The sequence below is a fragment of the Choristoneura fumiferana genome, chromosome 5 (assembly GCF_025370935.1).
Source record: "Choristoneura fumiferana chromosome 5, NRCan_CFum_1, whole genome shotgun sequence".
NCBI classification, from domain to species: Eukaryota; Metazoa; Arthropoda; class Insecta; order Lepidoptera; family Tortricidae; genus Choristoneura; species Choristoneura fumiferana.
In genome coordinates this window covers 16,206,188-16,220,894 of record NC_133476.1, presented here as the reverse complement: position 1 = coordinate 16,220,894, position 14,707 = coordinate 16,206,188, and the positions used below count along the sequence as shown (strand labels likewise).

Here is a 14,707-nt window from a genome sequence, read left to right as displayed (position 1 = left end):
TACCAAGTTTGAAGAAGATTCCAAGGAGCTAAAACTTTGGGGACCCTGAGGTTATATTATCTACGCACTCGGGATCATAATCGCTTTCATACTTTCATCGATTCTTTCTGTCGAATGGTATAAAATAAGGGTAGAAAGAGATGGTGATTGCGAGGCTCATAGCAACAATAGGACTAAGATATTGTAATGGACGCGTTCGAGACCATAGGTAACGGCTAGTTTTATGTTGCAAATCGTAAATTGCAAAATTATCATACAAATGGAATAAATGAAACAATTTTTAATTATATAATCAAATTTATTCATTATCCATACATAAATGGACACAAAATCTCATACTTCGACAATTTTTTCATAGACGCACATAAAAAAACATTGGCAATGTCTATTAAATATGTATCAATTAAAAAATTACATATGGAGGCCCTAATTGAGGGCAATTACGTAATTAACTCTAAGTTTTAATTCTTATCTAACAATTATAGCCTAAAAATTACATCTGCTATGGTTCAAGTTAATTTCGAGTGCATTGTCTACAATTGAAATACAGAACGTGCAAGGTTTATGTTAGAATGCATTGTTGATAAAATGCCAGTTATTTTTTGAATGTAAGTACCAAATGCAAAGGTAAAATATACCTGACAGTTCTTTTGTTCACTCTAGGTCACCAATCTATGGCAACACAAGGTTTAAAGCCGTTTACATTAAGTAACCTAGTGTTTAAATGCGTAAACCTCTCCACAAACCTGTATTGATTAAATAAAGATTCGTGTACTCCCTCACTATAATCAACTAGCTGTTGTCCGCGACTTCGTCTGCGATGAATTCGCTTATCGCGCGCCCTCTGAAACCGCTGATTATTTGATGTTACAAAATTACATGGCAATCGGTTCAGTAGTTGAGGCATGAATGTGGAGTAAACAAACATACTATCGTATTTATATGATTAGTAAGGATTAATGTTTGGAGTACGGGTACCTGCGTTATAGCAGGAAGTTCAAATTGTCATTGCTACTGCAACTATGGATGAATCAAACTATTCGCTTAAAACTATTGTCCGAAGAAATACTAATCACATAATTAAACAAATACTAAACTACAATAATATAAACTCAATCAAAATAGCTAATTTTCGAACATTCTCAGCCATGGCATCAATCGATTATTGAATAAATCGTAAACCATATTGATCGAAATAAAAATGGCAGTCAAAACTAAAATTACATTTAAATACACGCCTTACATAATAACAGGACAGTCTTATCCATTTAAATTTTCAATTAAAACATACATTTAAGTGTAAAAAAGTGTAACAAAAAAAATTCAAACATTCATTAGGAAGAAATGAAATAATTAAAATTTTAATACCGTTAAATACTATAATGATTTTAAAGGCTACAACACCTTACAAAATGATTTACCCTATTTTCCGAATGCACGCATGACAGATGCGCGAAAAGGACCGATATCTTCAACGCAGGGCTTGTTTCATAAATCGGGTAACATTTCAGTTTTGCGGTGGATTCAAGGTGGATTACATTTTCATAATAAATATTTAGTAAGCTGTTTTCAACTTAGCACCAAATAAATCTTCAAATACACAGGCGGTTGGATTTAATAATAATGATCTTGTTACCTAAAAAATTAAGCCATACAATGGGTTTACCAATAATTTCATAGTTTTATAAATTGGCAACATTGAATCGATATAAAGCTGCTATATGTATCACAGGTTTCTTGATTAATGCATTCGAAACATAATGCTTTGCATGGAGCCTCAGTATGCTCTGTATTTACGTTAGATAATGTTTAGAGGCGTTTGTACAGCGTTATCAGATATTACTACAAGTAAGTCGACAATTATGGAAAAATAATTAAAATTCTCCACCCTGGACTAAGTCTAGCATAGTGCAGCGTGGAAACGTCTCCTTGAACGACCTAATATTGCCGACATTGACAGAAAGATTTAAAAGATTAACACAAAGAAAGGATTCGATTTGTAGCATTCGAACATGGCGGATGTAGATAATGTCTAATTTTGCTATTTCTGTTTCTTTGGCTAGTTGAAGTATAATTTTATATTAACCTTAACAGTGAACAGTGATCACACAATTCTATATTGCTCTCGTGTCTGAAAATTTTGAATGCGCAAGTTGTCTCCACGTGGTTGCTGGAATTTTACTATCAAGTTGCAAAAACTACAATCACCGTACAACGTCCCTCTCAAAGAGAGTTTACTTTGACACTGGCGAAATTGTCCTATTAATTAAATCAGAAAAGCCATATTTTAAAAGAGAAGAAGGACACAAAGAAAATGAACGCGCCTCAAAGTAGTGTTCACCTGCCAAGACAGCGAGTGAGAATGCACAGAATTACTCAGTCAGGACAACTAGCACAAGCACTAGCACTTTGTCACTCAGTGCGTCCTTTTCTGGCTGACCCAGTGGGAAAAGGGCACACAGCGAGAAAAAGCCACGCTAGACCCGAAGTCAAAACGTGACGTAAAAATGTTCGGTTTAAAGGTCGGTGTCGTACCAAGCAGCGACGTTGTTGTTGTCGTGTGGAGGCTCTGGGAAGGAGAGGTCCGCTGACGCGGCCCCCGCCCCCTCGGTCTCACCAATATCCATGTCCATTCCGAATCCGCTGCCGATTTCAAGCCCCTGCATCGAGTCTATTGGTATTTGATCGTATCCTAAAACATGAGCGATTTTTAAATAAAAAAAAAACAACAAACATGATGTTAAGATGTGGTCAAAAAAATTCATTGGGACTATATAAAAGCTCATTAGTACAAGTATTGGCACATTTTGAAGTCACGTTACCCAATGCGAATAATTTACTTATAGTATGGTTGTTTTATAAAGCGGAATAGCATTGAACTTACACACGAATATTGTTAAGCGCAAAAAATGTTATTCCGAAAATCACAACGTATCTACATTTGCACGTTTGTTAAATGATCAGGCGTAGTAATTAATCATTTTATGTCAGACCATGACAAAATTAACTCATAAAACTGCCAGTCCTGGAGGCTTTATCAACGTCATCAGTAAATTATTTGGGCTTATTTCCTTTTAAAAATAAGTTACTTTATAATTATTTCATGGGCACTATTTCAAGTACAATATTATTGGATATATTGTAATTGAAATAGTATGGGCTCAATCTGTTAGTATTTAATTTAGATCTAATTGAAGATGTAACAGAGTATTACGAAATAATTTATAATGTATAAAATGTACATGCATGTTAGTTATTTTTTATGTAAAAGTTAATTAAGCATAGTAAATATGTAAAACACCAAACGATAATACAAATAGTACCCTTCACCTGTGTTTAGTGATAAATAGGTCCCGGATTAAGCTGCGTGTAAAGAAGAGAGAAACATAATTAAACAGTTGCACCAAAAACAGTTATAATTGCAGAAAAACAAGTGCTTTCATCTCAAAACGTGGGCGTAGTGTAGATACTTGACACCATATTACAGGACAAGCAAATCATCATAATAACCATAATAAATAAGTACTTATTACAATACTTGGATGGTATTGGCTCTTGTGTTTTAACGCCATTTTCAAATTTATATCCAGCAATGGGAACTGGTTATTGAGCTGAAACGATATGGACGCAATGTTTATTAAAGGAAGGAGTAAAGGATAAAGCATTATTTAATCACCATAAAATTCACGCCATGTTAGTTTCAGGTTAGTTTAATTTGTATTCTTATGTATTGTTAGTTCGTAAATCGTGTAATAGGTTTCGAATATCTACACAATGTTAATCTAACAAGCTGGGACACTGCGACTAGGTCTTACCTTGCTGGTGGAAGGACGGTCGGGTGCCGTACAGTCCCTCATATCCCTGCTCTGGCCCGAGCATATCCTAGCAAACGGGCAATGCACATCAAAATCAAATAAACAGGACCGGACTAAAACTATAAGTACATAATATATATGTGAATGAAGTAGAAAAAAAAATTGAGCGTTAATTTGATTTGAGCTCAAGATACGGTCAAATAAGAAGGGAAAATTACTTTTATTATTTATAATTAATAATAAATTTTATTACTTTTCGATGTATAAAAGAAAATAATTCACTCTGCAAAAATCTTTCACGCTGTTAAGACCAAACTAAAAATTAACAAAGCAATAAGCTATCTACACAAAAAACATTACATCACACTTCCAAAACCACACAGTTGGTGAAAAACAAAACTTAATTTTCATTGTATTTTGCTATCTTGTGCTGCAAATTGTTCAATAAATTATTATTATTAATACAAAGTAGGTCAAAACTTCAAATCAATATGTCAACAAAATTGATCCTTGAAATATCGATGAAGTTGACTCAATAAATTATCGAATTTGATGCAAGTTTTTTTTAAGTAGTGACGACTTGCTCTCAATTGGTGATTCCGAGTAGCACAGCTTTACCCACAGTAGGTATTGTTCAAAACCAATCATTAAAATATTGTCTAGTAGCTTTATAAACACGACCAAGTTAAGTTTGCACCTCGCACTTAACAAGAACAGCTCAAAAATTAAAAATTCAACAAAAACGAGACGAAAATACGTAAGACGCGTATCGGCGACAAAGAATGAAAGCTGCTAATGCTAAAGCTTCCGTCTCCTATTTGTTGAATTTAATTTAGCTTGGTCGTGTTGTATTTAGTCTATTTCCACCCCGCATAGCTAACTCAATTTGCATGTCTGTGCGCATTATGTATCCATATTCTTGTACAAGTCTAGTTTTGTTCAGTACTAGTCTTGTTTAGTACTGACACGCAAATAATGTATTTGTAATAAATGTGACTCCCACAGCAGCGTATCAAAATAAACGTACCATTGCTATCTTCAATCAATCAATGTATCATTTTATCCTTCTGTAAGTATATACGTGTTTACCTGTAAGTCGGGCTGCATGCCGAGATCGTTGGGCCACATCTGATGGTCGTCGCGGAAGAGCGAGTTGGTTAGCTCCATCGACAGCCGTTTCTTGTAGTCGTGAGGCTTGTCTTCGGACATGCGGAAGAGGACCGCAGCGGCGTAAGTCGCTACACCTGGCGGATGATTAAATTATATAAATGCAGCGTGTTTTTACAAAAAAAAAAGTAAACAGCTTTAAGTCTCTAATTCGAGTATCTGTATGTTGATGTTCACTATCATCATATCAGCTGTAGGATGTCCACTGTTGCTCAACAATAGAACTTCATTTTCCAATATCTAAGTAGTCAACCATTAAAAATTACCACACTTTGATCTTATTTTGTTCTATTACAGATATTTTTACATAAAATAACAGGAACTTTTTGGAGAGTGGTAAAACTGGCCCGCAATTTAGCAAGTAATTCTGCATGTTTCTTTTTTTTCTAAGTTTAACCTTTTTTTAATGGTAATCTTCAAATCATGACAAAATCTATATTGCAGACCTAGTTTAACGTAAGGTAAGGTTTGGAACAAACAAAAATCTTAACATTTAATATGAAAAAATCTTAACCGGAGCAAATTGTTGGTGGTAAAAACCCATTTTACTGGCCTAAGCTCTTATATTCAAAAATTTGGACTGTTCAAATGTTTCAGCACTTACCCTCATTACGAGAATGCAGTAGCTCGGTGAGAGGCGCGGTTGCCCCTTCGGCTTCTATCATTTCGGCGCCTTCCTTGTCGGCAGCCAGCTCACAAAGCACTCCAGCTGCCACGCGCTATAAATTGAATAAAACAAGTCATAGACTCTATTTTTCGCCCATCCTTTTCAGACTAAACTAATAGGAAAGGGATGCACCGAGCGCCCGTAAGTGCGTGAAACAGCGTCCGTGCAACTTGCACGTTGTGCTAGAGTTAAGAAGACAGCATCTAAGCGGACCCAGGGGTTTGATTGATTTATTGCATACTCAAAAATGAAACGTAGATAAAATTAAAATCCTTAGGATTTTTTGAAGATACATCCGGTCCAGGACAAACAATTACGGCGCTGGTACAATGAAAGGTGACATAGACATAATTCGAGCATTTCAACCGCCTCATATTCCTGGACACATTTTTTAATGAATGGGCTGTAGTAGCATTTGATATTTTCGATCAATTCCTTAAAATTTAAATTGAATGTTGCACTAATAAACTGACCTGTATATTCTCAATCTCATTGAACAGCAGCTGCACGAATATCGGCACGACGTTCTGCTGACGTATCAGCTGCCGGTTGAGGCTCTCGCGAGCGAGGATATGCAGTGCTCCCACTGCGCCCTCGACTATCTCTTCCATGCGCACGCCGTCGGCGTAAGCACCGCCGGTTCCCGTGCCGCCTGACACGGATGTGCGTTGCTGTAATGGAATGGAATGAGTTTAGAGATGTTTGGAATAGTGGGAATACAGTCACCTGCGTTGATATCTGCCACAGCGTAGCGCGCAAAAATATGTGACACGTCTTACCGGCTCTAGAAATAGAGGCGTATCAGATATTTTGATATTTATGCACGCTTTGTTGTGTCAGATATTGGTGCTGGTGACTGTATTTTAGTCGACTGGTAAGCAGAACGAGACTTGATGGTAAGAGCGAACTAGTGATATAGAGTAGGCCACATGCAAAAGGCAGGGGGTTGCAAGAGCTTTCGCGTACTGAATACTTTGGGGAAGAGTTGCGCCTAAGCATAGTCCGAAAAGCAACTTCCGTTTCTTTACTCGGCCAGCTAGGCACGACAGTGTGCGTGCGTGCGTGTGCATGTGTGTGTGTATACTGACCCGCTGCGTGTCGTTGAACGCGCGCATGAGCAGCCGCACCAGATGGTGCACGGCACCGTGGTCGCGCAGCGGCGCGTGGTTGGCCGGGCACAGCGCCAGGTTGCGCACGAGCCCCACCACCGCCTTCACCAGCGGCCAGCGCGACGGCGGCTGCAGCAGCTTCACTATCACCTGCGACACGATAAAACTCAATATTTATCTCTATCTATACAATAGTATAAGCGCGCCGTAGGATGTCCACCAACGAGATGGACAGATGACCTGGTAAAAGCGGGTTTACGGTGGATGCAGCCCGCTTGTAACTGAAGCAATTAGAGGTCCAGTGGACGTCCTAACGCTGATATTGTGGTGATAAAACAGTATGGAGACGGAGCGCCTGTTCTCACTTGTCGGCTGTCGGGCCCCATGAGTGCCCTAAAACCAATACAGTTTTGTATAGAAACAACCAACATCCAAGATGAAATGGATCAGCACCTCCCATCCGACAAATAGGAAGTGTCTTAAATCACTGATTGACAGAAAACACACCTCTTAAACCAAGAGTGACAAACATGAAATCTGACAGCCATATGCTTTCATTATTAGCACCGCACCAAGGAGGAACTTTTAAAATTGTCATTGGTTAAGCAACTGCTCAATTTTTTCGTTCTTTTTCTTACAGCTAGCTTCTATAAGCCAGTAATATTTAATATTGATCTGGTAGTTTTTTAGATCTCCCAAACTCTAAAGGGCCAGCTGGCAGGCCTAAAAACAGTGATGTCGATCGAATTCCTCTTAATTTCTTGTAGTTGTACCGATTGCAGTTGAGCAGGTGCAGTAAGAGTTAGGAGCGTAGAGCGTACGGAGTTCGATGTCAATTCGCTTTCCACAAGTTTGAAAGCGCCACACACGTCTCAGTGATATTTTTGCGTCCACTCCCACACGTTGACACACCATCAACAACATAACCAAAATTGACAACTGAGAAGTAACACGAAGCAAATACCTACCGGCAAGCCATAGTGCAGGCGAACAGCGTTTTGTGCCATTTCGCTTTCCACGTGACGCGATGTCAGATGACGCAACGCGCACACAGCAGGCTCGGTGATCTCTTCACGGTCCCCGGCCGACACCACGGTGCGAACCAGGGCGTCCACGCCGCCGGCCTGGCAGACGGTCACCTAAGAAACAGAGTAATTAGGTAATAAATCACTAAATTACGGCCAATGAGGTTTTACTGGTTTGCCAGTTCTGACCGATCCGGCGCTTCATATGGCAACAGAATAATTAAGAATTCGGATAGTTTTTTTTTTTATCTATATGGGCATTGGAACACCATGTATTGAATATGAATTTGAGATAAGTATTGTTTAATTGTACACTACGTACAGAACAAAATGACGTCCTAGATATATTATTACAAAACAAATTACGGCATATTTCGTTTCCTCATATAAATTCGAAAATATGCTTTGAACATAGGTATCTAACCAATTCCAAAACTGGACACAATTACGCGGAATAAAGGGTAAAATGCTGTCTACAATTCTCAGGGATAAATGACAAAAAAGATCTCCACATTAGATGGTCTGTCAAGTTACTTGCGGCGCATTATTCTTGGTAATGGTCTTTCCAAAAGTGCTGATAGTACAAAAAAAAGGATATGTAAAGAAGCCCTTTGCGGCTCATTTACCGACTCTATACAGTAAAATCTTACACACCTTTGCATTCCTCCCACAAAGCTTTCAAATAATAATAAACTACAACAACAAGTAAAATACTGACCTTGTTGCGCTGATTGTTGCAGGTCAAATTGGAGAGGATGCCAGCAGCGCAGGTGACGATGTTGACGTCCGTGGAGGCGAGGACCTGGACCAGGCTAGAGAGCAGATTCTCCAGCCCCTCCACCTGGGGAAACGTCAACTGTCGCCAATATTCACATTGTTAACTCTATTTGATGCTCGAATTTATAGCATAGTGATTTTTTTAAAGGAAATGAGATGCTAATGTTTGTTACTGCTGCTAGTTGTGTGCAATTCTAAACAGAACTCTCGGAGTACTAGCAGATAGTTCCAAATTTTCCTAGTTGTGGTATATTGTACATTGCTACTTTTTATTACTCCGCAAGTCAGTAAACAAAATCAGATTCAGGTATGCTGTTAAGAGATGTTAATTGACATATAGTATAAATTGCAAATTATATTTATTTATTTCGGGGACCTCGGTATCGGCTTTAACGATTTTGATGAGGTACGTAGAGGTTTTCGGGGATGAATAATCGATTTAACTTTCTAAGAAAACGCGTGTTTTAGAATTTGACCCTGAGCGAAGTTTGATCGCCCAGGTACTATAAATTTTAACGGTAAAGAAAGAAATTTTCAATTTCCCTCAAAATAGCAATCCGAAGAGACGAAAGGGTTTGATTGTTTAACCATAGTATATTTTACTTGTAGTTTTTTTTTATACCTTAGCCCACTCCAATACAAACACTAAACTCAAGCAACTGGCAGCACTAAAACAATAGCACCTCATTCATCATTAATATCTGTTTTACCTTGGTGGCGGCATCCGAGAGATTCCTCAAGGTCCAGAGGCAGTTCTGCACGAGCCGGCCGCTCGGGTTGCCGAGGTGCATCGCGAGGGCCTGCATGCCGCCAGCTTCTACTATAGCTGGCTTGTTGCTAGAGCAGACTGAGAGTACCTGGGAACAAAAGAAAATGGGGTTGAAGTTAAAAAATATACATGAAGACACAATCAACCAAAGAAACAACATATTTAAGTAGATATATCCCGTATATCATATCTCCCATATAATCTCCGACCTGTATACGCCCTACCATTAGGTACAGGATTTTTCTAAGAATAGAGAGGGCTCGGGTTGCAGTTCTCACGTGGGCCAAGTGCGAATCAGGGTTTACGTTGCAGCATATATTGCTTTGCAGGTGTATCCCAGTTTCCTCACGACGTTGTACTTCACCGTTAAGCACGTGGTACATTTCAAAGCATAATTTCGCACACGAATTGAAATGATGTATCGGCGAAATGTTGAATCAACTAACACCCTTTCACCCAGACAACTTTTAAAAAACAGACTTACCTTCAAAACTCTCGAAGTGGTCCACAACAGCTTTTCGTAGTCGTAGGAGCGCATGATGCGCACCAATTCGATCGGTCCTTGAGAAGCCAGTATGATAAGCTTCGACTCTTGATTCCCATATGCCAAGATTTGGAGACAGTCAGTGACAATAGCCAGGAACTTCACATTGTTTCTCTGGAGCAGGGCAACCATTTTCTGGAGTCCACCAGCCAGACGCACCGCCATTTTGGAGCCGTCTTGGTGCAACAGTAAGTTGTGTAAGGTGGTGATTGCGTAGAACAAGACAGCTTCGACTGGGGAGCTGAGTAGTTTGACCAAGGCGGGTATTCCACCGCTCTTGAAAATAGCGAGTAGACCTTGACGATGGTGAGACAAGTTATGCAGAGTTCCAACAGCCCCCTTGGTAGTTTCGAGGTCGTTGCTGTTGGAGATGGCTCGCACTAAGGCGGCCACCATTTGTGGGGAGTTCATGATGGCGTGGCGAGAGGCCTCCTTCTTGGATAATTGGTGGACCATCATGGCGGCTTGCGATACCACCACTTGATCTTCATCATTCAAGAGCTTGATCAACTCAGGAATAGCTCTGAAATAATAATGTGGAAAAATATTATTAAACCAAGTAAGCCTGTATTGTGTTTTCTTTCATGTATAAAGTCCACATAAAATTTTGACTATTAGGTATAATTTGAAAGTTGTCAATGAAGATTACAAAAGTTAACATTTGCTTTTACTTTATTACTTTTACTAAATGAAGTATGCTGGGCCTTAGGAGGTTTAGAGAAAATCTCCAAACATGACTGTTCCAGAATAAACAAGTGATATTTGAGACCAATATGAGTCACATATGTAGGTATGAGATGCCTGTACAGAATTACAACTTTATTAATACAGTACCTACTTTACTATCCTCAAGTATAATTAATTATCTTTGCAGGAAAGCATTGTAATGAAAAGAAAATACCTGAATTAACTTCACACCTTTTTAAAATAGCTTTTATACTTATTTGTGTCATATTTTTGAGAAATTTAAATAAACACACAAAAGACGAGTCCTATCAGTGGTAGTAATTTATTTTTACCTGGTAGCCAAATCAGCATCATCCTGGTAGTTGATCAGATTCACAACAGCATGCTTCAGCATCTGCGAGGGTTCTGACAAACGCTGTACAGCAGTGGGCTGAGCTGGGTCCAACTGGGTCGAGGGGATCTCAATGCCTTCTTCCAGGGTCTCCGGAAACATGGCGGCTCGGACACGCTGGGAGCGAGTTTGAGACAGCTGCTGGTTCATATCTGATGGACAGGGAAATAAAATAAAAATAAGCTTTCTCTTGTATAGCAAGCAATGTACTGTAAACACAATTACTATACATACCATCAACTTGTTCCTGGGTAAAGCCCTGGGCAAAACCTTGGTCCAGGTCAAACATGAGCTGATCACCTTCCATCTCGTCATCTTCCTTGCCAGTAAGTGATGGCACCTGTACAATAAAAATAAGTATATGATAAAGTATTCATGGAGTAAAATAAAAAAAATGTACCTACAGTTGAAAAAGAGGATTGCTTTCCTCCATGGAACATTTTTACATTATATTTTGATTTATAACGAGGATGCTGTGAAATTTCATGTACTTAAACAAGTATTACTTACCACTGTTGTTGATTTCTATTTTGTTAGCAAATTTCTTTCATACAAGTCTTGTCCTAACAAATAAATCTGTAATAGTGGTGGATGATGTGTTTTTTTTATTATGACAGAGGGAGGAAACGAGCAAGCGGGTTGTCTGATGGAAATGATAACCACCACCCATGAGTACTAACTACTTGCGGAGAGTCAAAGTCAAACTCAAAGTCAAAGTCAAAATATCTTTATTCAATTTAGGCTACAACAAGCACTTATGAATGTCAAAAAAAATCTACCACAGGTTCGGAAAAACCTCTGTTGAGAAGAGGACCTCTGTGGAGAGAAGTCATTGGTTTGTTGCCAGATTTACATACAGATTCTTTAATATAGGTACCTGTGTGGCTGCACCAGAGTTGATGCCTGAATCCACCAGGTAGGAGTTCTGCTGCCACAGCAAGGTTTGTTGCTCCTTGCTGGGAGCCATTGGCACATCAGATCCACCGTAGTTGCTGTGCGACACTGAAATATACAAAATAGTGAGATTAACAACAATACACTCACATACAATACACACACACATATATACATTTGTGAGTAATTGTAACCTAAGTAATTTGTAATGCTTAATTAATAAACTGGAACAAATTATAGTGTTTTACTTGTTGCTGTTGACTAGGTAATAATTACTTGTTCTTTATAAATACCCGAAAGTCACAGTTCAGTAGAATTAATTTTAAAAATTCGGGGTCTGTGTAAGGCTTTGAGTTTCAACTGCTGTGTCCTATGTGTTACGATATAGTATATTTGTCAAATAAAAAACCCAATAGATCATAGACTTAGTCCCGGCCCTAGGGTAGAGCAAGAAGAGAGGTCGCTCTATGGTTATTAGTTTCCAGTGCCAAATAAGTTATGTTGACGTCTTTTGAGATTTGTGGAAGCAGTATAGACAATCTTGCTCTAACTTGATCAAGAGCTAGAACCAGCACAGACTTTTTCATTAGATTGCCGTAACACATGAAAAGACACATGATGACACATGGCAGTTGAAAAGCTTCAGAGCCCCACACAGTGATTATAATTCAAGACAATTTTTTAAGCCATTGATGCAAATGTATAGTAAAAATCACTTCAAGCAGTTACTGAATTAAATATTTATATTGCTAAAAAAAACAAGATAATTCGTCATTTTTTGATATCACATAACCAATAGGTTCCCATTTATCACTATCCAAACAAAAACTGGTATCAAAAAGCCAAAGAATAAACCGCTTCTGTTTGTTTTCACATATATTTTTTTTATTAGGTACCTACCTAAACCCGGATTTTTAATCCCATGTAAAAAATGTAAACAAAGGCGTTGCCGTTATTAAAAAAACATTTGCCAATTCAAGATATTTTAATCTTTCCACATTTGCCAGAAATCGACTTCCCATTAAAAAACTGTATTTCTTAATCAAGATAAAATATTTTAATTTACTAATGAAAATCTTTACTTTGGCATTAACACTTTGATATATTAATTTACAAAGAGAGTACTGTTTTCGTATGCATAATTTGTTTCTTGTCCTGGTATTACACCCGTGTTTTTAAGCTGTGGGCCGCTTGACGCGAGACGTATTGAGTGACGTCTCGCGTCAAGCGCTCTAACATTTGAGACTGAATTCATAATTGTTTTCAAGTGACTTGTTCAGTTATTTTTTTTATTACTGTTGACATTGTTGTTATGTTCTCATTGTAGTTAAGTTGTTCATTGTTTCGTTTTCCGTTGTTTTTCGTTTATTTTTATATGAAAGGTTGGACTCCGGTCCAAGTACATCTCGTTCAAAAGACGACTTATTAGTTATCTCCCGTAAAAACGGCTCTTTTATCGAAAATAGAAATAAATATGGTAACAACAGAACTTTATATAATATTTCCAGCGGGCCCATACCTTGAAATCTCCTGAAAAGTCACTTTGAGAATGATGAAACTTTGTTTACATTTTTTCTGTGGGATTAAAAATCCAGGTTTAATGAGATATAAAAAGAATTGAACCTTATTTTAACCTAATAAATATAACACTAGTTTCAATAAGACACACTTGAAACCGAGGTCAAAAAAACTCAATTTAGTATTCAAAATATTACTTAAAATTGTTATCTCATTGAAAACTTTGTCCATAACATAGGTACTTTTATGTGTTTCACAATTTTTTTTACAATTGATTTCTACTTTATAATATATGCTAGGACTTACAAGTTAAATAAGTTAAATCATAAATAAATATTAAATCTTCACTCAATTTTTCTTACCACAAAAGGATGAATTAAAAAAGGAACATTGTGTTTAATATGTTATTTATACATGTTTTACTAGAGCAATTAATTACAGTGACCTATTATTATGATCTTGGAGCAATCTAAGAAAGTTCACACTCAATGCTTTTGACATGAGTCACCATAACAATCTAAATAGGTAGGTACCTACTTTAGCATACCTAGATATCCAACAAGTAAAGATAGTGTAATTATACATTAAAATCTAACGCATAAAAGTAGAAAACTTACTTGTGCGGCTTTGCGAAGATGGGATCTGATAGCTCATGGTTCACAGGATGCAGAGTGCACCCAGCGTCTGGGAATACAACAAAACCACAATCTAGATTACCAACGCAGACACTATCGATTCTTCTCCCCGAGAATCAGCAATTACCTTACACTTAACATAAGATATACAAACACATCCACCTGCTTCGCATTTTATTCAATCCATAGCCAAAATCAAAGGGATAAAACAAAACAAACAATTACAAAAGGGGATCGCATGAACTAAATACCACACCCGACTTTATTATTCCAATCGATTCAATGTTTCCGCGAGTGTGGCCGACAAGCACGTAATGTTAAGTTTCCTGCAATCTTACCTTAGCAAATAAGACGCACTCTATTGATAAAACACGTATTTTAACTGATTTTTATTGAAAATATCTTCGTAAGCATCCGCCTTCCACCGTCAAAACTCTGACATGACAATATGGCGTCGAAATGTGAATGTTTCGATTACAATCGGGCCAGACCGGTAGCTATATCGCTTGCTCGCACTGGCACGCTCGTTATGAATAAGTTTGTCTCTTTTAGTCATCAAAGAAAAGAACTACCAATATGAAGATACGAACAATTTAGCAATCCATTTTACGCACTAGACAGTCTGAGAATACTAAGTAAAAATATTTGTTTTGAGGAGTGAGTAGAATGAAATTTTATTTTGGGCTCCGCTGCCGCGCTTTAAGTGTAG

The 14,707-nt window shown here is 37.9% G+C and overlaps 1 protein-coding gene across 4 annotated transcripts; it reads right to left on the bottom strand.

Annotated features, from left to right (window-relative positions):
• Positions 1-447: 447 nt before the first annotated feature.
• On the bottom strand, positions 448-14,468 carry arm (armadillo). Of its 4 annotated transcripts, XM_074088156.1 has the most exons (16): positions 14,337-14,467; positions 13,981-14,047; positions 11,829-11,953; positions 11,186-11,291; positions 10,893-11,103; positions 9,814-10,396; positions 9,271-9,417; positions 8,502-8,639; positions 7,727-7,897; positions 6,738-6,908; positions 6,123-6,320; positions 5,587-5,701; positions 4,905-5,059; positions 3,816-3,882; positions 3,331-3,363; positions 2,636-2,692 (listed from the first exon to the last, which is right to left on the bottom strand). In XM_074088156.1, exons 2-15 carry the CDS (start codon positions 14,015-14,017, stop codon positions 3,359-3,361), a joined length of 2,229 nt encoding a protein of 742 aa, XP_073944257.1. In that variant the 5' UTR covers positions 14,018-14,047; positions 14,337-14,467; the 3' UTR covers positions 2,636-2,692; positions 3,331-3,358. The 4 variants fall into 4 exon arrangements, with proteins under 4 accessions (XP_073944255.1, XP_073944256.1, XP_073944258.1 ...); XM_074088154.1 differs by lacking the exon at positions 3,331-3,363 and having other exon boundaries at positions 448-2,692; XM_074088155.1 differs by lacking the exon at positions 3,331-3,363 and having other exon boundaries at positions 448-2,692; positions 8,502-8,624.
• Positions 14,469-14,707: the final 239 nt, after the last annotated feature.